This window comes from Thamnophis elegans, chromosome 1 (assembly GCF_009769535.1).
Source record: "Thamnophis elegans isolate rThaEle1 chromosome 1, rThaEle1.pri, whole genome shotgun sequence".
In the NCBI taxonomy this organism is placed as follows: domain Eukaryota; kingdom Metazoa; phylum Chordata; class Lepidosauria; order Squamata; family Colubridae; genus Thamnophis; species Thamnophis elegans.
In genome coordinates, this window is record NC_045541.1 from 31,496,551 (window position 1) to 31,521,237 (window position 24,687).

The 24,687-nt window shown below is 41.3% G+C and overlaps 1 protein-coding gene across 1 annotated transcript in view; it reads left to right on the top strand.

Annotated features, from left to right (window-relative positions):
* KCNH7 (potassium voltage-gated channel subfamily H member 7) overlaps positions 1 to 18,734 on the top strand; it is a 355,108-nt gene extending 336,374 nt beyond the window's left edge. Inside the window, exons 15-16 of the mRNA XM_032225757.1 lie at positions 15,149 to 15,338; positions 18,468 to 18,734. Coding sequence (XP_032081648.1) covers positions 15,149 to 15,338; positions 18,468 to 18,734 — 457 coding nt within the window. The remainder of the gene's footprint in view (positions 1 to 15,148; positions 15,339 to 18,467) is intronic.
* The last annotated feature ends 5,953 nt before the right edge of the window (positions 18,735 to 24,687 follow it).

Genomic DNA, 24,687 nt, shown 5'->3' on the forward strand with positions numbered 1-24,687 from the left:
TTTATTAAATTCAGGGTTTTATGTGGTAGGTGTTTATCTGTCCAAACTTTAAAGTCCTAGAACACTTTAGCTTCTTCGTTTTCCATTATTTTGTCTATGTTATATCCTACCAATTCTTGCTTGGAGACAATTGATATTTGTTCTATTTGAAAGTGCCTTTTTTCGACAGGAACATAAAGATGTAAAATATTTTTCAATTGCCTCATTATTATGAAATGATTTTTAAACAAAATTGATTAATTTCAGAATACAGAAACTCATAATAGAAAATACAGAAACTTGATGACGGGATCAGGATTTTCCTGTCAAGCCATATTTTTCACACTATTTTTCCCCGTGTATTGTCCTTAATATCACTGGAGAAAGCAATTATGTTGTCTAGAGTTAGTGGTAAAAGGAAACCAGGCCACCAAAGAACACGATAGTTGGACACCATTAAAGTTCACATCAGCCAGTGCATAGAAAAAAAGAAGAGAAAGAAAGATTTCAAGATCGGGCCCCTAGAATTGCCAAGAGTCAGACATGACTTTAATGGATTACATCATCATGTCCTTAATAAAATTAGGAAACAAAATATCATAATATTTTTGTCCCCTGCACATGTGACTATGCATGAATATCGGCCATATTTCATTTCATTGTTTGTAGTGAACCTCTGTGGTTATCATATTTTTCAGACTATAAGACACACTGGAGTATAAGACGCACCAAGATTTTGAAGAGGAAAACAAGGAAAAACAATACTTTTTTACCTCCGTGCATCTGGTTTTTGTCCTCCCTGGCCCCCGGGAGCACTCTGCAGGCCTCCCAAATCCTCTGTATACCCCCGTTTTTGCAAAAAAATGGGCCCATTTTTGGCCTCCCAAACCTGCCACTCATCCCGTTTTTGCTATCCCCAGCCCCCAGGAGCACCCTGCAGGCCTCCCAAACCCTCTGCACACCCTACCTGTTTTGGCTAAAATGGGACTCATGGGGTGGGTTTCGGGTGTATAAGATGCATCAACCTTTCCACCCTCTTTTAGGGGGGAGGAGTGTGTCTTATACTCCAAAAAGTATGGTAGTTATAATCTTATAGGAGAGTCAATGCTTTCCAGATCAAAACAAACTGTCTGGCCTTTCTCAAGTTTCCTCCAGAATTCCTACAATCAATATGTTCACCTAGCAAAAGTGAGATCCCAGAAACATTTTATCCTTAAGTATCTTTAGCAAGTCAGTTAGGGAATGCTGCATTCCTCTGGGCCACCTGGTCAAGATATTCTGTTCTTGGCTTCATCAGAATGTATAACATTAATAATAGTGCCCTTAATAGTCTTTCTATATTCTATGCTCTTGAGAAGGACAGTCATCACATCTGTCTTGGCAACTGCCGACATGCCTCTCAGCGAAAGTGCAAAAATGTTCTTGGCCACACTCCAGGCAGGTAACCAAGAAAGTCCTCCTGATAATCAAAGATCCTGTAATCACCTGCTCCCAGTTCTAGTAATAGCATTAACCTAGCAATTATCTGGATATAAATTATAGAGGAATGCTACAGGCTGCCAGCATCCATCTGACTGCAATGCCATCATGGCCTGAAGAATGAAAGCTACTATATAGAGAGATCATTTTCTTACAACCATGGAAAAAGCTTTCCTTAGGGCACAGATTGGCTGGAATGCAAAGTTCTGTAAAGAGCTGTACGTGCCTAATGCAGCCTCATCTTCGGAGTCTTTACCCAACTCCTTAACACATTTCACTTTTTTTGACCAAAGGGAACTTCTCAAAAGCAGATTATGATGGATACACTCCCCCCACTCAAGTTTTAAACTCTTTTTCTGCTCCTAAAATGGTTATTTGGATCCTGCCTCAAGACAAATCAGATTATTTCAATAAGATTTGTTACTGAGCAATGATAAAAACTGATCAGATCTGTGCTATTTAATCCAATGCCTTTGTCTTAAAGTCCAAGTAAGCAATGGCCCTACCAGAATGTACAATTTATAAAGAAGCTGTATATGTTTTATTGTCAGAATAGATACACAAGTAGCAAAGAGCGTATGTTAAAATTGTAGTAAGTTGGTATACAATTGCTCTCTGACAGCCTCAAAATGGAAAATCTGATGGTCTAGAACAGCCTTCAGAAGAATGCTGCTGTTTTTATTCATACATGGCATATTTACTAAGAAAAGAAAATTGGCAGTATTCATTCTGAAAGTTTCTTCCACAATACCTCATCCTTAAAATTGGGTAAAAAGCTGTAGAGGTCTAGAGGTATGCTTTGAAATGAGGTGACCCTGGAAGATGACACCTTTTTTTTCAGTATGCCAACCATGCATTTCATTTGATCAAAAGAAACTTTGAAAAACTGAAGCTAGGTGAAACACAGAACCGAGTTGTTTACCAGGAATAAAATAAGGAGGCAAAAACATTAAATTTAATCCACGTCCATTTGCAAAGGGGGGAAGAATGTTTTGATGGTTTCAACTTCACATTGAATTGTGTTTGCAAATATTCTGGAAGTCTTTTCCTTTTTTCCAATGGCATGATGATTTCATAGGCATCCCTGGGAATGGGGGAAATGATGAAATGTATATGCCAACATTTCTGCAAGCTACATGAATTATGAACTTGTGTCCAGTGGGACATAAGTACAGAAGGCCAGGAATTGGATCATGATACTGCAATTGAATGTTGTATCATTTTTTGCAATTGTGGTTTGTACACATATGGATATACCACTTTGAACCTAGTTGACTAGTTGGCAGTTGCTGTAATCAAAACATTCCACTTCAAATAAAACTATTAGAAGATTTGATGCAATATAGATTTACCAGTAATTATATTTGTAATGAATGGCTGTCAAGGGAGGGGTAACAATGTACTGTAGATGGAAAGGGTCTTGGTTTTCCCTATCATGCTCTTCAACCCTACCTACCCCTAACTTCTGGTTATATGTTATGTACTACTTTCTAGCTGACATGATCAATGTTCCTGGAAGAAAGAACAGAATAGAATAACAGAGATGGAAGGGATCTTGGAGGTCTTCTAGTCCAACCCCCTGCCTAGGCAGAAACCCTACACCGCTTCAGATGTTATCCAACATATTCTTTAAAACTGCCAGTGTTGGAGCATTCACAACTTCTGGAGACAAGTTGCTCCACTGATTAATTGTTCTAACTGTCAGTTCTAACTTGCTTCTCTTCTTGACTAGTTTCCACCCATTGCTTCTTGTCCTGCCCTCAGGTGCTTTTGAAAATGGTTTAATTCCCTCTTCTTTGTAGCAGTCCCTGAGATACTGGAATACTCCTACAGTGAGATATGTCTCCCCCCCCCCTCCTACAATGTCCTTTTTATCAAACTAGTTGTCAGGGTTCCAAATAACATCCAATGTGCCTGCTTGGAAACCAAATCAATAACCCCAGATTACTCTATTCCCGCTGCTGTCTGGGAGCTTGATGATGAAGTCCATTGTGATCTCTTCCCATGGTCGGCTAGGGCTGGCCACTCGTTGTAGTAGCCCATGGGGCTTCCCCGGCCGTGTTTTCATCATTGTGCAAGTCACACAGCTTTTTACATAATCTTCCACCTCCAATTTCATCTTTGGCCACCAAAATTGATGCCTGGCGAAGTGGAGTGTTTTTAGGAATCCAAAGTGGCCTCCTAGTTTTGCATCATGGCTTCACTGTAGAACTTCCAGCCTCAACCCCGCAGGGACGTACAGTTTGGACCCCTTCCAGGCTAAGCCATCTTTCATTGTTAGGATATCCTTGTTATTGTTGAGGCACAGGTCTTCTGTGAGCGCCAATTTCATCACTGTCATCAGCTTATCCTGGCTTCGGGTGGTCACTTGGGCCACCAAGTGGGAGGATGAAAGGATGGGGTGAACAACTTCTTCCTTTTTACTGTCGTACTGCGGTTTTCTCGACAAAACATCCACCACCAATTTTTTTGCTTGTTGGATACTTTTGTCTCTGCTGCAGGTGCTGCAGGTTCTGGGCTCTTGGATTCAATCATCCCTGGTTGGCCCTTTGGCTCCACAGGTGGTAGCGGCCCAAATGTGATAATCAATTTCCTACCACCGTCTTCCCACTTTATCATAGGTGTTCACTTGTCAAGCCATGCAAGCCCCAAGATAATTAATTCTGGCATCTTTGATGAATCTGAGGAGCTCATAGTGGCAGCCTACTTGTAACTTTACCAGTTTGGTCATTAGCGTGGCCGGGGTCCCCCCAACTAGTGTTCCATCTACCTGCTCAACCCAAATGGGATGGGCTAGAGGTCTTGTGCGTATGCCTAGTTGCTTTACATTCAACATACTGATTTAGCATCAGGTGTCCACGACTGCTTCAACTTCCCCTTTCACCCCCATTTCGGGTACTTGGAGCTTGGCTTGGATGGCAAAGGGATAGATGGGTGCACTCACCATCGGGTCATCTACACTATTCTTTTCCTCTGAGGTTTCTCCATTGGTTGGACTTTTCATCACCTTAGGTTGGGGATCAGCTTTCAGAGGTTGTTGACCCAGATGACTCTTTTCTGGTGGCTTCTGGGGCCTTCTCTTTACTGCACTGGCAGTTGGTGCATGCGTTTGTGAGATTGGGGGTGGAGCCAGACACTCTGACACTCTGTGGCCAAGTTGACAGCAATGGTGGCATTTATTGCCCCTCCCCCCCTTGAGGGAAGGAACCCATTTGTATCTCTAAACTTAGGAACCGCCTTGTCATGTTGTTCCGCTATCCATCCTGCAGCTTCCTCCTCATTCATCCCTTCTGTCTTTGTCGAGAACATTTCTCTGTTGGAAGGTGGAGTAAGAGCCTGTTGGGGCATTGCAGGTGGGACTGGACTCAATTGGGGGGGTCAATCTCTGGGTTGTCCCCTGCCCAATTATTTGACATGGTGCCATCTGCTGAGGGAAGGGAGACGCCCACTGGTATTTTTCCCATCCATGACCTGGGAAGAAAGCCCATCCCGGTGGTGCTTGATTCACAGGCTGCAGCCCAAACATCGGTGGCTGGCTAGGGAGACATGTTGCCCAAGCCTCTTTCTGCTGGCTAGATTGATTTCCCCATGTTGATGGGGGATCTGTCTGTGGCTCAGCTGCAGGATAATGGGTCATTTCACTTATCGCTGTGTGGAAGGAGTAAAAATCTCCACTCCAGTATGGTGCAGAGCCTTTGCTAGGGAAGGAGGGTGGGTTCATTCACGTTTGGCTGCACACGTTGGTCTGGGAGGCTCCAATCATCAGGTCGGCTACTGGGTGATTGCTTTTGTCCTCTCCAGCCGTGTTGAAATAGCCTTTTCAACACCCACCCAGCTCTGACCGCATGTCTCCAGAAGCCATAAATGTCCAGTTTTCCTCCTCCACAGATTCCTTTGCAACTTTGGAAGGTTTGCAGAAAAGTGACCAGTCATCTGCTTCTATTACATGGACTCTATCTTCATCTTCACTGATACTGACCCGGGTCGGGTCAGTGATGGGAGTCAGCACCCCTCCCAGCACCCCGTGCAAGGGTAGCTGGTGACATATTTTAAGGGAGATTCAGGTTAATGTCATGGTTCCAAATAACATCCAAAATTAAATCAGAGTCGAAGGCAAAGTATTGCTCAAAGTTCCAATTTATTAAGAGAGTCATGTTGGCACCTCTGTGGAAACCCAAATCTGAGCTTCCTGAGTTTTCCCCACCCAGTTGAAAGTTCATGATCTTGCCCCACACCAACAAGTCCATCACATGGTCCAATCTTCCACTGCCATGCTGGCAGTTCCACCCATCCAGTTCCAGTCAGGTGCAGAGGTGTAAAGACAAAGGATGACCTTGGATTCTAGAAAGGAATTTTATTTTGGCAACATCACATTCTACTCCTTACTATTCCCCCTCCCAATTCCCCACTAATGAAACAGCATAGTAGAATAAAACATTAGTGTGGCAGGCCAAAGATTTCCAAAAGGAACTGGCTGCAGGCCTGACACTAGACATACCCAGTTCCTGTAACTGTTCTTCATATGTTTTAGCCTCCAGTCCCCTAATCATCTGTGTTGCTCTTCTCTGCTCTCTTTCTAGAGTCTCAACATCATTTTTTACATCATGACGACCAAAACTGGATGCAGTGTTCCAAGAGTGGCCTTACCAAGGCATTATAAAGTGGTATTTAACACTTCACATGATCTTGATTCTGTCCCTCTGTTTATGCAGCCTAGAAGTGAGTTGGCTTGAGATGTCCTTGTTAGGCTCTTCCTTCTTGACACTACATTGTGATAGAGAGAGGATTCTCACAGCCAAAGCAACTTATCCATAAACTGGGCACAATGGTGATGGTGAGGATAGTTAATAGTAATACTAATAATAAGAATAAAAGCAAACAAACCCAGCAGCATCATATCCTGGCCATAATTGTTTTAAGGTATGTGGCCTTTGAGCAACAGCCTTTTCCCTTGTAAGAAGTAAAGCATCATTTTAAAAATCAATTCTACTGAATTTAAGGAAAAAGAAAATTTCCTTTTAGCTTACCAAAATATCAAACATGTGGATGATATAAAGCATTTAGCACTAATAAAAGTATAAATAGCATTTGAAACAACGTTCTTAAATAGAATGATATGGGAAGAGATGTGGGATTTCAAGTAACATATAGATAGATAGGATAAAACACATAAGATTGAAGTTTTCTGAAAGATAATCTCATTTTGATAGAAAAATCAGAGGTAATTACCATGAGATAGTCACAGACTGTTTCCAAGCGGCAGACTAGCATACCTAAAAATAATGTAATCTGAACATAGATCTTAGCATAAAAACCTCACTTTACTTCTGAAAGGAGGAATTTCCTCTAAGCTCACTTCTCCAACAAATAGATGATTAATCCTTGATTCATATAGACTGCAAACTTTGCTTGAAGCTTTAGGAGCCACTCTTAACTCCAGTTGATTCCCTGGAGATTTCTGGGACATGATTCTGGGTCTTTTCTCTCATCCCACCCAGAGATCCTCAGCTCCTTTCTATGGAGTCAAGTTTTATTGTATCGGCCTAGAGTCTTTGACTTATCCCTACCTAAGATTCCTTTTTCTCGCCATCCAGGCAGTTGTTTTGTTTCCAAGTGCAACTCTTCTTCACCTCCTCATTGTGGGAGTAGCTTTGTTCAGCTTTGCTCTCATCATAGTTCCTTCCACCTGTGTAGATTAGCCTGTGCTTCTCCTAGATCACAAGACTGTTTCCGATTTCTGTCTTGTCTCTTCCTTTCCAGCAATCTCTCTCCTTTTCCCAGATCTTCTTCCTCCAATCTCTTGCAGGCAATCAGATTCCTTTCAGCTCTCACTTATCTCTCTCCCTTTTGTTGCAAAACAAAGTTTTTTTGCCAGCAAAATAAGGCACTTAAGGGAACCTGTTTAGCAAACCTGGGCAAATCCGTTTAAGGGGTGATTTTGATATTGATATGCAATCAACACCAGTTTTTCTGTTCAAGCATGGAATTCTGTACTGCCCATCTAGTACAGTTTGTTTCAAGACAATTTGATATAGAATTTAAGGTTCAGTGGTGGTGAAATAATATACATGCTAACTATTAAAAGAGAAAAAACACACTTAACCTTTGTACTAATCATTATGGAAAATGGTGTTCAAGTTTATTTTTCACTTTTCAATGTTAGGATCATTATTAACAAGAGGGCAATGTCCTCTTTTTCGGCCAATATATTAGCTTTTTATCCTGGGAAAAATATTCATCTGATCCAATAGTGGCAGTCCAAATTTTAGGTAAGCAGGTAATATTGTGTGCCCTAAGTACTTTTTTTCATTCATTCATTCCCCAAGGAAACCAGTGTTCTAGCTAGCAACATTCCAAGAAATAACAGGAAAACTTCATCTACTTATTCCATCTAGTAGGGTTTCCATTAGATAGTAATGAGAATTATCTGCTGTGATTCTTCCTTTTTAGATGGCATAGAATTAATATGTGACTCCAAAACTATCAGGATGGTTATTATCTACAGTACATCAGAAGTGGTATTCAGCCAGTTCTGACAGGTTCTGGAGAACCGGTAGCAGAAATTTTGAGTAGTTCGGAGAACCAGCAAATAAGCTGCCCCTGCCCCTGCTGCCTCCCAGCCGATCTTCCTTGAACAGGAGAACGGAGCTGGAAAGCAGGTTAATGGGGTGGGGAGGGAATGGGGATTTTGCAGTAACCTTCCCCCCGGAGTCGGGAGGAAATTGGGATTTTGCAGTATCCTTTCCCTGCCATGCCCACAAAGCCACACCACGTCCACAAAGCCATGCCCACAAAACCAGTAGTTAAAAAATTTGAATCCCACCACTGCAGTACATCAACATATAAATGAATTCCCTTATTAAAAAGATTGTTTATTAAGTATAACATTGTTTTTAAATATCTGTTCTGCTTTCAAACTGTGTGAGATTCTCCATTTGTTTGCATTTTGTATGTCTGTTTATATATACGTCCCCCAGATTTCAATGGAAGTTTCTCCTATGTGTATAAAGGTGGTATCCAAAGATTGTTCTCAAAACTTTTTGGTTTGTATTAGCAGTAGGATCCAAAAGTCAAGATGCTGGTTGCAGCCACACAATTGAACCTTCAGCCTTCAGTCAGGAGGTTGTGGATTCTATCTCAACTTTTTATTTTATCCACCCACCCCTTCTTGAATAGATTTACTCTGTCATTGTAATAATCACCTTTAGCTACTGTTCTTGAAATTCTGAGAAGTGGATTTCATCTGCTTAAATTTTTAGGAATCAGAAGTAGAGTTTGAGGCTGCTTTGGCTGCATAATTTAAGCCACCGTCCAAGACCTCTGTTTCACAACTAGAATTCTTGGACTAGTTGCATTTTGTGTTAATATAGAAAAGGCATTTAAATGGGTTTAGAGAGAGAGAATTATTTCATCATTAAGGTGATGTCCAGGTGAGACTACTTTTAGTCAGTTGTTAGGAGGGGAAATGTCGGAAGCTTAAAAAAATTGTATAATCCTTCAGGACAGATCAGATGGTTGATCCTACTGCAATGCAGTTAGATTGCAAAATAAAATTAAACCTTATCTGCTTAAATTCATGAAGTAATTTTTGAATCTAAATGTCGATTCAAAGGAACTGAGTTGCTGGGACATTTATAACATTTAACTTAATAGGCAGCCATGCCATTAGGGAAAACTGTTATCAGCCAAAAGAAATAAATTACTTGCTCTAATAACCTTGGTTAAAACTTATCACTGGTCTGTGAGAAAAAAAATATTCTAAATTCCATGCACACTGTCAAAACAAATCTGAAATGGTCCAATAGAGCAAGATGTTGTAATAACATTCCAATAATTAGAAAAATCCCCACTCATTACTGTAGATTAGAAGGAAAAGGTTCATTTTAAAACTATTTGTACCATTTTATTCCCTACAACAAATTCTAACAAGTAAAAAATGTAACTTACATTTGTTTGAAAAATCACTAGAAAAAAATAGGTCTGTTTTAAACAGGGGGAAAAAATCAGAGTCTCCCTTTAGGAAGGAATAATAATTATCTAATTTAATTCAGACATGGGCCATCCAGATTAGTCCATCCAGATTTGTTGATGCATGGAACATTTCACACACATGTATACTATCAAACTCTAAATAAAGAAACTTTCATTTATTGTGCACCCCTTCCCAATTTTCTCTTGAGATTGGGTGAAGCTACCAGCATAGGACTGCAGTAAAAAGATACTGTCAGCGTTCCAAATATCATGCAGAATTAAATCAGAGTCCAAGGCAGAGCTATCCTTAAAGTTCCAATTTAATAAGACAGACATGTTGGCATCGTGCTGTGGAATCCCAATTCTGGACGTTACATCGGATTCCCACCCAATTGAAAGTTCATGATCTTGTCCCCACACCCACAAATCCATCACATGGTCCAATCTTCTTCTTCCATGCTGGCATCTCCACCCAGCTGCTTCTGGTCAGGTGCAGAGGTGCGGAGACAAAAGATGACCTTGGGCTTCTAGAAAAGAATGACAACAACACATTCCACCATTCTACTCCTTTCTATTCCCCCCTCCCAACTACTACACTAATGAAACAGCATAATGAAATAAGAGAGAGTGTGGCAGGCCAAAGATCCTAAAAGGGATATAACTGCAGGCCTGACAGATGCATCTCATGGTCATCCAGATGTTTGCTACCAAAAATATTAGTCCTAAAATTGGGAGATGCTAGAGCAGGGGTGTCAAACTGGATGAAGGCCACACCCATCCCAGCTCAGTGAAGGAGGGAAATGTCACGATACGTCATGTGACGGCAACACGACGCCGCAAGTTTGTCACCCGTGTTCTAGAGAGAAAGGTGCAGATGGGGGGAGAGGGAAGGAAATTCCTATTGTGTCTGCAGACATGATTTAGATTTTTTGTAACTAAAATGACTGGTTTGGTATCAATTGAATAATAGAACTACAGGTAGTCCTTGACTTACAACAGTTCCTTTACTGACTGTTCAAAGTTACAATGTCACTGAAAAATATGACTTATGACTGTTTTCTGCAGTTACAACCTTTGTAGTATCCCCATGATCAAAATTCAGAGGCTTGGAAACGGACTCACATTAATTGCAGTGTCCTAACAGGGTCATGTGATCCCATTTTGCAAGCTTCTGACAAGCAAAGTCCAAGGGGAAGCCAGATTCACTTAACAACTGGCTTACTAACATATCAACTGCAGTGATTCACTTAACAACTGTGTCCAGAAAAGTTGTAAAACGGGGCAAAACTCACTTAACAAACGTCTCACTTCACAACAGAAATATGGGGTTCGATTACAGTCTGAGCTAGTTACTAAAGACAGACCTCTCAACAGAGTAGAAAATCATACTTGCTTTCCCAAATTCAAAAAGAGTCCCAAAGGGATATCAAAAGGGCAGCCTTTGGCACTGCCCTTTACCATTGCTCCGGTGGTATTTATAGGATCATACCCCGTAAACCACCAGAATAAATTCTGCACAAAGATAAAAAAAGGACTTGCCGGCAGGCAAAGCTGCATCTAATTGGAAATTGGCTTTTATTCAGGCCTGTAACCTTTTTCAAAAAAAAAAATCATCATCATCATCTCCCCGGTATTCTACTACAGTCATCACTTTTGTCCTGACAAATGGCCAATTTAATCCTGAATTGACAAATTCAGTCCATATTAGATAGTAAGTGCTCCTGGGCATGTTCTCTCTACATTTTAACAAGCAATTTGAAGCCAATATAAGGGCAAGCCACTTGTCTTGCAGTCTACGAGCCAATAAAGCCTGAATCGCAATGGCCTAATTTCCAGGAAAAATAAAATACTGCATTAAAACATATATTACAGCAGTTACAGCAGGTAACACAATGCATGCAGATATCCCAGCTTTCCATAGATTGATAATGTTTACATAGGCTTCCAGTAATCATTAACAGTGAGGGGCTCAACTCAAGATTTATGGCCGTCCTACTCGTGCCAACAAGGAGGGTCTACTTCGGATCCCATCGGTCAAAGAATCTGGATCCATCTGTCGGGATCCAGAAGAAGAACCTTTTTTAGGTGGCCATGGATCCATCTAGTAATCCCAGGAATTAGCAATCCCAACCCTTTGAGAAGAGGAAATTTGCTTTCATCAAACACTCTTTTCTTAGACTCAGCCCTCCATCAAAAAAAAAAACCTGCAGATGACGATACTGATTTTGGAAAAGACCTGTGATAAAGTTTACTGTATTTTTCAGAGTATAAAATATGCCTTTTCCCCCCCTAAAAGAGGGTGAAAATTTGGGTGCGTCTTATACACTGAATGTAGCCCCACCCACCCACTAGCTCACACCCTTTGGCCTCTGCCTCCCAGCAATTTACCTCCTTGCAGCAAGTGGGGAAAATGGGGCTTGGGGAGGCAGCAATAGGCTATGGCAATCCCTGATAATAGGGAGGCCCATGCTGAAATTGAAAGTGAAACTTGCTGTTTGCTGGCAAGAGGCAAATTGCTGGGAGGCAGAGGCAGATTTTTTTTCTTGTGCTAATCAGGTTGTTTGCTGTTTGCTGCAAGGAGGTAAGTCAATAACTATAAATGCCTATAGAATTATTAGACTGCTTTATTATTGTTCTAGACAACTTAACAAAATGAAGAAACTTTTTAAAATAAATGCTTGATCTGAAGAGGCCCAGTGCTATTGTATCTCCTTTTAAATAGCAGAGAATAACTATGCTTCCAGAAAACCACATCAATTTTAACAGCATCTGTACAAGTATAGTCTAAAATGTAACACCAAAAACAGTGTATATCGTCTGTACTGTTTGCTGTTTGTTGCAAGGAGGCAAATTGCTGGGAGGCAGAAGCAGATTTCCTCCCCCTTGTTTTCCTCCCCCAAACCTAGGTGCGTCTTATACTTCGGAATGTCTTATACTCCAAAAAATACCATAATTTATAGGTAGTCCTTGGGTAACGGCCATCCGGTTTAACAGCTGTTAAGGGTCACACTGCAAAGGTAGGCTTAGCACCGATTCTTTTACACACAAGTTGTACTTGTCGCAGCAGTCATGTGATTGCAATTCAGGCCCTTGACAACCAATACACATAGGCAGTGGTTGCTCCTACAGTCTCACGGTTGCTTTGTAATCAAATCCAAGTCAGTTCTAACCATGTTAACACCATCATCCATATGTGTGTGTGTGTGTGTGTGTGTATTTGTGCTGATAAATAAATAAAGGGAGACTAGTATAGATCTATTTCAAGCTATTTAGCTCTCATCAGCTAGCCATACCCTTACTGGGATATATATATATACCATTACCCCACCCAGCTCCACCCACAACTCTACCCAGATGACACCCACCCACCATCACCAATCACCATGACCCCCACCCACAGCCACACCCCCACTCAGTGTCATCGTAGCCTCTTTCCTGGTTAGCCGCATCTGAGCAAAAGAGTTACATCAGAGTAGGCAGTTGCACCCGAGTAGAAGAGCCACATGCAGCTACAGGCTCAATCGACATCAGAGAGGCAACATCAACGTGGCAGCGTTAGTGGCGTGTAAGCATGGCTGAGCGGGCATGGTGATGGAGAGGGTCCCCCTGGATGGCAGCAAAATTAAAGGAAAAGTCAGCAGGAAGTCACACGTTGGAATCACGTGACATGATTTATGACCATGGATAATTCACTTAGCGACCACAGCAGAGCTGACATCATAAGCTCTGACATCAGAGCCGTAGTGGCACAATGGCTAGAATGCAGTACTGCAGGCTACTTCCGACTGACTGCAGTTTGGTAGTTCGATTCTCACGCGCTCAAGGTTGACTCAGCCTTCATCCTTCCAAGGTCAGTAAAATGACCCAGATTGTTGAGGGCAACAGGCTGACTCTGTAAACCGCTTAGAGAGGGCTCTGAAGCACTGTGAAGCAGTATATAAGTCTAAATTCTATTGCTATTTCTATAAGTTGGGCACGCTCACATGATCATGTGGTTTTTATTTAACGGCCATGTCATTTAGCAATGGAATTGCCAATCCCAACGGCAGTTGTTCATTGAAGACCACCTATATAGATAAAAAGAATTTACATCCTTGAAATAGATCAGAATAAATAGTAGGTAGAACTTCATAATCTGCATTTTGGAATCCCATTCACCAGTTAGAAAACATTTGGGAGAGGAAACCATTGCTCTGGGGGCCCAGGTACAATTTGTTGAAGATTTCTGATTTTCCCAGTGAAACTGTCTTACGCAGGCAATGTCTCACAGGAATCTCATGCCAGAGAGCAGCTGCGATCCAAGTTGATGGCTGATGTGATAAATTGCAAGGCTCAGTTACAGAGGCAACTTCCTAAACTCAGAATGAAAATTCAAAGCGTGTTCTTCATGTCATGTCAGGGAATTCTCCAGAAATGGTTTTGTCTTGTTATCCCACAGGTCCCGTAGAGGTGAGGCTAGAGGGATATGAGAAAAGCAAGCATGATAAGCCTAAATAAAGAGCTCATCTCTGTTCTTCTCCCACTGCTACATCCCAGTGGTTACTTAAAGGAAGCAATTTTTCACATATCAACTGTAATCAGATCAAACGCTGGAACTTAACGGAAAGCTGCACAGTTTAGCATGTTTCCTTGAAAACCAACCTTAGGGGAAATGTATTTAGGAGAATTTCTTTTTCGGAAATCCATAAAGCTTCCATTTTTCCACTCTGCCAAAAAATGTATGGTTAGAGTTTCTTCCCAATCACTATCATTATTTCTGATGCCAATTTAGTTTTTCTGTTGCTAAAAAGCTCCCGGCGAGAAGTTGAAGCATCAATTCCAATTTTTCCCCAGCTTATTTTTAGAAAACCCGTCCCTATCATTTCTTCTTAGTGAGCTTAATGAGCTAAGTCATGCAATGCCGATATCACAAGAGCTACTTTGGGCGGCTGTAATTTTAAAAATACTGTTCCGTGAGTCTTTCTTAACCTTTCAAACGCTACATGAAATCTTTATGGTAGCTAATTTGCAGGGCTGACTTTGCTATGAGCTTTTGTTTCACACGTCTTTATGTCCCCCATAAAAAAATGAACTTTCTCTTTTTTCTTCCTCTATCATGGGTGTCAAACTGGCGACATCACATGCAGGCCACCCCCACCCCAGCTCCGTGAAGGGGAAAAACGTCATGATTTGTCAGCATGACAGCAACGTGACGCAGCGAGTTTGACACCCGTGTTCTAAATACTGCTAGGTCGTGGGTTCAAATTATGTGAATTCCTTAATTGTTTTGCAGTATTGCAGGCTAATTCTGCTGACTGCCAGCAGTTCGATTCTCACTGGCTCAAGGTTGACTCAGTCTTCCATCCTTCTGAAGTCGGTAAAAGGAGGACCCAGATTGTTGGGGGCAAGATGCTGACTCTGTAAACCGCTTAGAGAGGATTGTAAAGCACTGTGAAGCAGTATATAAGTTTAAGCGCTATTGCTATCAGTCCCAATAGGATAAAAACAGTCCCATGGAGCCTCTAGTGGGCAATGAAAATGTAACCAATACACATTATATAAGCTGTGTAAAAATTGAGAAACTCTCTCCTGCCACTAAGAAGGGGAAAGTCATGTGAAACCCTGTTCAAAGGGGCATGACCTAATGCATACCATCTATAGCGCTCTGCTCTGAGAGCTTGAGGGAAAATGGGAGTGTATATATATTCTGATAGACTGCTTATTTCCTGCTATTTTCCAGGCTTGAATCCCAAATGACAGCTGACATTCAAACCATCTTACAGCTGTTGCAGAGACAGTCAGCCCTCATCCCACCTGCTTATAGCATGGTGATGGCAAATGCAGATTACCAGAAACCAGCTGTCCGGCTATTGCGACGTCTTCATCCCATCGCATCAATTAAAACAGATCGAAGCTTCAGTCCTTCACAGGTAAGGCATTTCCAAAGGGATAGTTTTACATCATTTAAAGCTTTATCCTCTCGTGGGAAACAAAATGTTCTTCATAGAAATCCGTATGGGAAAAGCAGCACAAGTGGATTGGACCAGATGCTGTAGGACAGAGGTGTCAAACTCATGGCCCCCAGACAGATCCGGCCTGTGGAGTGCTTAGATCTGGCCTGTGTGCCCACCCAGGAAACAGCGAAGGACCAGCCCACGGTGCCTCTACCAGCAAAAATGGAGCTTGGGAGGGCCACTGGGTCACAATAGCCTCCTGCAACCTTTTGCTAGTGAAAATGGAGCTCAGGGAGGCCCCGCACAACCCACCCATGCTCTGTGTTCAGCTGCGATGACTTCCTGGAGCCCTCTGCCAGTGAAAACAGACCTCGAGGAAACCACACGCAGGCTCCGTTTTCGCTGGCAGAGGGCTTCAGGAGGCCGTCGTGGAGAAAACAGGCCTTCGATGAGTGACATTGAGCCGACCATGTCCACCCTGGCCACACCCTCCCAGCCCCCCTGAGGTCAAACACAACCCTGATGCAGCGCTCAGGTCAAACACAACCCTTATACACCCCAGCTGTATAAGATGATCAGGCTGAGCTCAAGGGAGGGATAAAACATGTCATCAGCCCGGAGTCCCTTTGTGCCCATGAGAGAGCTATGACCAGCCCATCTTGAATTCCTTCTATTCCTAACTCCCGCTAATTTCCGTTGACTGTGAATAGTTCAGATTCTTGTACAACGCTTAAGCTCACAATACATCTTTATACACATTTGAACTGCCTGAATATCTTGATTTCCCTGAGCTTGACAGGAGCCTGTTTCCTGGATTGGCAAATTCATCCAGGAGGTGGACTAGCTGGACTTGAAGCAATGGTGAAATTCAGGAAGTTCTGACAGGTTCTGGAGAGCCTGTAGCGGAAATTTTGAGTAGTTTGGAGAACTGGCAAATACCATATCTGGCTGGCCCCACAGTGGGGTCGGAATGTAGATTTTTCAGTATCCTTCCCTTGCCACGCCCACCAAGCCATGCCCACAGAACCAGTCGTAAAAAAAATTGAATTTCACCACTGACTTGAAGGCAAGAGTCATGCCTTGGTTGTAAAAGAAATAGAGCCCAAATAAAGGCTACTTTGATAAGCAGACTTCAAGTAGCATTTTCATCCCTGCAGTTGTTTGAATTCATTGAATTGTTTGAATTCCTTCATTGGCCTTTGAAGGCTGAACTCAGGGAGGCCTCCTTCCTGTCTCTCTGCTTTGCTCGCCTGCATGTGACCTGGGAGAAGAAGTTCTTCCTTCAACTACAAAAGTGGCATCTGCATTCCAAAAGCTGTAAAGGGGAAGAAATCCACCTAAATGTCTTAAGTATTACAGCAGAGGTGGGTTCCTACCAGTTCGCACCAGTTCGGTAGAACCGGTTCGTCAAATCTACTGAACCGGTTAGAAGAGGTTCCACCAGTGGACCCGGAGAGCAGGCCACACCTACAGAAAGGGTCCCAAAATTCTTTGATGACACAGACAGACAGACAGACAGACACACACACACAGACTCACACAGAGAGAGAAAGAAAAAGAGAAAGAAAGGAAGAAAGAAAGAAATAAAAAAGAAAAAAGAAAGAAAAAGTGAGAGGTGAAAGAAAAAAAGGAAAAAGGGACAGAGAGACAAAAGGAAGGAGAGAGAGAGAGAGAGAGAGAGAACACATGGCTGGCAAGCCACTCCCACCAGGTCACATGGCCAGCAAGCCACTCCCACAAAGGAGGCCACACCCACAGAGTAGGTTCGAAATTTTTTGAAACCCACCACTGTATTACAGGTAGCGTAGTCTTCGACTTACAACAGTTCACTTAGTGACTGTTCAAAGTTACAACATCACTGAAAAAAGCGACACAAATGTTTTTCACACAACCATTGCAACATTCCCGGCATGGTCATGTGATCAAAAATGGTTGCCATGTACATGATCACCTTTTGCAACCTTCTGACAAAGTAAGTGGGAAGAAGTCAGATTCACTTAACACCCATGTTACTAAATTAAGATCTGCAGTGATTCACTTAGTAACTATGTCAAGAAAGGTCATAAAATGGGACAAAATTCACTTAACAACTGTTTCACGTAGCAACATAAATTTTGGGCTCGATTGTGGATGTAAGTCACGGACTATCTGCATTTCGATTGCATTAATCTGTTGCTCAGAAACATAGCGGATTACTTAATAGCAATAGCACTTAGACATATACCGCTTCACAGCCCTCTCTAAGAGGTTTTACAGAGTCAGCATATTGCTCCCAACAATAGGGGTCCTCATTTAACCAACCTTAGAAAAATGGAGGGCTGAGTCATCCTTAGGAAGATGGGAGCTGTTAGGATCGAACTGCTGGAAGGAGCAGTCAGCCTGCAATACGGATAGGCTTAAGATACAGAAGGATCTTGACAAATGCTATCTAACAAAATGAAATTCAATGGTGAAAAGAGTAAGGTTCTACATTTAGGCAAGAAAAACGAAATGCACAGGTACAGTATAGGTGGTACCTTGCTCAATAGTAGTAACTGTGAAAGGGTTCTTGGAGTCCTAATGGACAACCATTTAAATATGAGCCAGCCGTGTGCAGCAGCTGCCAAAAAAGCCAACATGGTTCTAGTTTGCATAAACAGAGGGATAGAATCAAGATCACGTGAAGTGTTAATGCCACTTTATAATGCCTTGTTAAGGCCACACTTGACAGTTAGAACAATTAATCAATGGAACAACTTGCCTCCAGAAGCTGTGAATGCTCTAACACTGGAAGTTTTTAAGATGATGTTGGATAACCATTTGTCTGAAGTGGTGTAGGGTTTCCTGCCTAAGCAGGGGGTTGGACTAGAAGACCTCCAAGGTCGCTTATAACTCTGTAATTCTATTCTATTCTATTCTATTCTATTGCCTTCTAACCACTGGGCCACCATGGGTCTTATAGATGAAGCACCTTTATTAAGCTTCTGATTTCAGCACTGATGATTTTTAAATAAATTCTCCAGTAGTGTAAACTCGTTAAAAAAAAACAACCCACAAATGTTCTGCGCTGCTTTTTAATGCCAATAAACACCACGGAGCCATGTTTTTGTTGTTGTGTCTTCTCAGGGTCCCAAATTCTTGGATCTTGACAAATTGAAAGAGAAATCCAAAGAATCCCTCTCAAGTGGAGAGCATCTTCACCTGGCCTCGGAAGATAACCTGGCTTCCCTTTTGGAACAGGAGCACGACTGCTCTGTAGAGCCAGTCCCATCACTCCGTAAGACCTACCTCCACCCAAATAGGCACCCATCCTTGCCCGAATCTCCCCTAAGCACGACAGGAATGTTGGGTCTCCATAGGCATGTCTCTGATCCTGGTCTTCCTGGGAAATGACCCTTTTGCATTATTACATCACCTAAAAATGTAAGTGCTTTTAACGTCTGGTTTTTTTTTTCTTTTTTCTTTCTTCCTTTACTATTATTTTTTCTATCAAAATCTCAATACTTGACTCAGGGGCTACAAGGATATACCATTATATGCAAAAGTACTGTATATTTTCCTATCTTTGAAGCTTGTAAGGAAAGTTGATCAGTAACAAATGTAAATATATAAATATATAGATATATACATATATAAACAAACAAACAAAAACGGTATGTTGCAAATATAAAACTGCCAGCATTCTCGAGGCACCTTCTATTTTTTAATTTTTTAAAAAGCACCTTGCATGCTTGGAAATGATAATGGTTCTGTTGCATGGAGGTTCCTGTTTACTGTTTTCAATTAAAAACTATTTTATTGCGGACATGCCTTCAAAAAAAAAAAAAAGATGAGAATGACCCAAAAACAAAAACGACTTGCTTTTCTTGAACGACTTTACCTTCCAACAATTTTCTCTTCTAATTTTATTTATTTTTTATTTTATTTTTTGGGAAAACACTACAATTACCCTTCTAGGATTGAGCATTTTGCAGTCAAAGCAACCTCCTTTAGCTTTGAACATAAGGAAAACATAGATTTTTCTACGGAAACTTTGTAGTTTGAACATCATTCATGTAAAAACCCAATTAGCAAAACACAAATACATTTTGGAAAAAAGAAAAGAAAAAAAAAACCTGTAACTCGGCTGCATAATGGAAAGCCACATTTGTGACTTCAGTTTACAATAGTTGAATCATTTAATGTTCTAATTTATTTTTCTTTACTGAAATTTTATCGTTGCTATAAATTGCCACCCTCAAAGGCAGCTAGCTGTCAAGACACTCAAATACAAACAATGCAATAAACATAATTTCTACATAAACTGGAAAATGTTGTCTTTTTTTAGTTGAATGGAAGCATTAAAAAAAAAACCTGAGTACTAAAAAAAATTCATTGTAATCCGTTGATACCTCTCTTGCTCCCTTTCTAGCCCCCAATATGCATGAACACAGAACTGTAAGCTTGAGTGCATATCCAATATAAGTACACTAGAGAATCCTTTCATATAACATTTCTGGTGTCTACAATTATTTCAATAAGTAACATTGAACTGAAGGGGTTGATCAATTTTCTATGGTTGCCTGGTCTATCGACTACACATCATCCATGTACAGCAATCTGGGTCATTGCAGAAATAAGAAAATCCAGATATAGCTGCCATATTTTACCTACAGTTCCTTAGGGGAGGCAGCATATGCAGAATTATAAATGAATATTAGCCAGCCAGCTTTCTGCCCATTTTGTAACAAAAGATCCAGCAAGACAGAGTATGTAGACATTGATGGTAGGAAAAACAGATTTCTGTTAAACGTATACTTCCTTCTTTCTAGAGTGGTCCGGTATCAGATTCTAAATTTGTAATGGGAAGATATGCATCCAAAGCAGATTCCCCCTCTCCCCCCTCAAATTACCGTAATCCAGAAACATTGCAGCTCTTGAAAAGAGGTTCTCTCAAGATGCACTGTTTGAGTTAGGGGGAGGGGATAAACTATAAATGTTTATGTTTGGATACATGTTTAGACAATGGATGAATGGATGGATGGATGGATGGATGGATATACTGTAGATTAGATGGATGATAGAAAGCTGATAGATTAGATATAGATGGATGATAGATAGACTAGATAGATGGATGGATATACTGTAGATTAGAGATAATAGAAAGCTGATAGCAATAGCAATAGCAGTAGACTTATATACCGCTTCATAGGGCTTTCAGCCCTCTCTAAGCGGTTTACAGAGAGTCAGCATATTGCCCCCAACAATCTGGGTCCTCATTTTACCCACCTCGGAAGGATGGAAGGCTGAGTCAACCCTGAGCCGGTGAGATTTGAACCGCTGAACTGCTGATCTAGCAGTAGCCTGCAGTGCTGCATTTAACCACTGCGCCACCTCGGCTCTAGATTAGATTAGATATAGATGGATGATAGACAAGATAGATGGATGAACATACTGTAGATTAGAGATGATAGAAAGATGATAGATTATAGATGGATGATAGACAGACTAGATGGATGGATGGATGGATGGATGGATGGATGGATGGATGGATGGATGGATGGATGGATGGATATCGGCAGGCAGACGATAGATAGAGGCAGGCAGGCAAAGAATATAGAGTTCCCCCTCTACATTCAAAACAACCTCCCTAATTCTGAGCATTTGCATGGCTGTGGCTGTTTATAGGAAAAAAGGGGGAAATTGAAACAACTGAACAGATTGACTAATGAAGCAAAAATAAAAAAGTTTTAAACTGAAACATTTGACTTTTATTTTCTTCAGCTGTTCTGATGTCAATTTAAAAAAAGATTTCTTATTTCAAGCCCTTTGAATTCTTATATCTCTAAAGACAACCTTTGCTCAACTTGGGAGAGTTTAAAAGAATCAGTGTGATGGAAATGTCACCATAAAGTGATGACATTCTCCACAATGTTCTTCTGCGGTTACTTAGACACATATCAGTGTGCCACATCATCTGACGATCAGGCCCGAGATTTATGAAAGACTGCAACAGAAAACGAACACCATAGTTCACAGAGTTGCTCTCAATTTCATAGATGGATGATGCTTTTATAATCACAAAAAAAATTGCCCATCCCCAGGAACAAAACCCCAAATCACTTTAGATTCTCAAAGGAGCCTGATGAGTGGGTCTTTTGTTTACACAGTTTAAACGTACATTGATTTGAAAATTGTGCTCCAAAATGTTTAAATTTAAACATAAAAAAGTACCACTTCACTTGTATCGCCATAAGAATCTCTGCTGCTCTTTCAAACAGGATCAGCAAAGGATAAGGCTATGATATGTCTGACTCACTAGAACAAGGGTGTCAAACTCGATTTCATTGAGGGCCACATCAGTTTGACCTCGGAGGACTGGGGTGGACATGGCCAGTTTGATGTTGCTTGTGTCGGGGGGGTGCCTGTAGGCCCGAGCGCTGCACCAACGAAAATGGGCCACTGAGCTCCGTTTTCGGCTGCAACAGCCTGCTGCCAGTGAAAACAGAGCTCAGGGCTGAAGCCCTGCTTAAAAGAGTTTTAGGAATTCTCTAAAATGCAGCAAACGATTTCCAGGAAATTGTGACTTGCTGTGATCTAAAACAGATTTTTAAATATGTGGCACTTAAGCATATCAACTCTATTTAATGTAATTTTTAATTGATGTGAAAAACAGGCACCTGGCTCCCTCACCTAATATATCACCTCAAAGGCCTTATATAATAATCAAGTGATTGATAGCAGTTTCATCGCCAACCTCCAACTTATATTGAACCCTACAGCCTTCCATTTTGCTCTGGTTTTCCATGGTTTCTGTTTAGAAGAAAAATATAATAGTTTTCCAGTTGAACAAAATAAATCTTACATTTATACTTTTGTTCATTTCCCCTTTTAAGTACCTTTTCGGCTAGCCTGTAGAATTATTCTGAAGCAAAGTAATAAACTTGATAGCAACCTATAGTTGGTGTTTGACATATCATCAGAGCTGCTTGGCTTATTAGCTTGGTATTTTTTAGGAGACAGAAAATGGTGTAAGTAACCAGCAAACCACAGCCTTCATAAACGTATTCTTTCAGTACCATTTGTTACAAATTAGGAGTGGCAGTGTATTAGATGTTTCCTAATAAAGGTAAGTATGATAGATTGAAACTGGCTAGGGTGAATAACAGAGTTGGAAGGGACCTGGGAGGTCTTCTAGTCCAACCCTCCTGCTCAAGCATTTCAGAGAACTATACCATTTCGGAAAAACGGTTGTCCAATTTCTTCTTTTAAAACCCCCTATGCTAGAGAACCCACAACTTCTGGAGGCAAGTGGTTCCACTGATTAATTATTCTGTCAGGAAATTTATTAGTTCTAGGTTGCTTCTCTCCTTGCTTCCTTCCATTGTTTCTTGTCCTGTCTTCAGGGGTTTTGGAGAACAGTCAACACCATCTTCCTTGTGGCAACCTCTTAGATATTGGAATGCTGCTATCATGTTGCCCCTTGGACGACTTTTCATTAAACTAGACATATCCAATTCTTGCAACCTTAACTAAAGCAGAATGTTTCTTTGTCCAACGAAGTATTTCATTCCTAACATCATGAGTCTCACTAACAACTTAGAAGTGTTTTAACTAGAAAAGTAAGCTGAACTTACTTTCATAATGATCTACTGGTAGAATGACGAGAGCGCTGACTAGATTTTTTTTCCCCTCTAAATGTGCCATTGCGTAAAAGAAGTTGCTTGGGGAAACATAATTAATTGAAGCTATTCAGACCTTGGAGTATGGGGTCAATTTGCTTTACGTGATACTATTGAGTCATAATGAAATCTAGATCATTGTTGCCAAGTGAATGGATGCATCCTCTTAACAATGGGATTCTTTATGAATTAAGCCCTCCCCAATTTGAATTGCAGTACCATATCAACCTTTGTTTTATGAGGCCCTCTAATTTATACTTCTTCCAAGCTGTGTTTGCAACGCAGAAATTATTCAGCAGCTTTTAATAGAGCCTCTACAGAAATTGCTGCAGGCTTTCCTCATCTTTTTTTAAGAGTTGATATTAAACTTTCTCTATCTGTTAAACAGAACTTAGACTTTGTTCCAAATGGCCATGAACATTGTGGATGGACTTTGTCAAGAATTACCATGCCACTGGAAGAAGACAAATCTTCAAACATGGAAAAAAAGTGGGAGGCAAGTCTCCCTAAAGGTTTTGAGCTACAGCAGTCCCAACCCTAAGAGACCAAGTTTTGCCTTGCCAGAAACTTCCACCCTAGGTACCCTGCAGTTTGAATCGTTACCCAGATCCTGATTTTGGAATTAGGGCACCCTTTGGGAAAAATGCACTCCAAATACAAGGTCAGGAGATTGCACAATGCAGTGTTGCCATGACGTCTCAGATAGCTGTTAAGTCTTAGCAGGAGAACACATCGGCTGCGTGGAGTATTTAAACCAAACCAGATTGCTGGGAACAATTTTTCTGCTTTGCTTTGTCCTGGTGATTATCAATCCAGTAGGTCCTTAGTCTGTTATTTGACCATCCATTTAGTTTGGTGTGTTTTCTGAGCTTGTGATTTCTGCTGCACCCTGTGATTGAAGTAGCAGATCCTAAAACAAACATGAGTGATTCCCTCCTGTCAATTTCTTTATTCATCAGCTTGTCTCATTACAATATTTAGTTGAGTAATTAGCCTGGCAACATTAAGCAAATATCCTAACTCTCCTGCTATCGGCAACTCTTTGACAACTCTACAGTATGTTATGCTTTAAATACATTCTTTAAAATGCAATAGGTACCATAGAGCAATGGTGGGTTCTGGATCCCATTGCAATCGGTATGGTTGCAATGGGGCCTGGCATCCTCCACATGAACGCGCGCAGTGCGCGTATGCATCTTACCGTCCAGCGACACCTCCATGAAGCTCCAGCTGCTTGACAGAGCGTCACGCAGGTGCTGTACGTGCTGTGCGCGTAAGCATCGAAGAGTTTAAAGACAGGTAAGGAACATGGGCAGGTGGGTGGGCCCTCCGGAGAGCACCATACTGAAACGGTACCCAGTGCTCCGGGTAGGCTCTGATATGCCCATACCGGGGTGTACCGCCTGCCATAGACCTTCCAAACATTGTTTTATTAGGAACATCCAACCTGTGTGGCTATGGTAAAGAAATGCTTTGAGTTGTTGCAGTTCAAAGGCATTGGGATTATCAGTGTAATGAACAAGGTTTTAAAACACATATGGTTATAGAAGAGTTGGTGATGGACAAGGTAAGTCATTAGGAATCCAGGAAAAATTGTGGAACTCAATTGTGATCAATTCCAGCAAGCATTTCTATTGTGAGAACAGTGGGAGCTACAATCCAACAATATTGGAAGGTTACTTTTT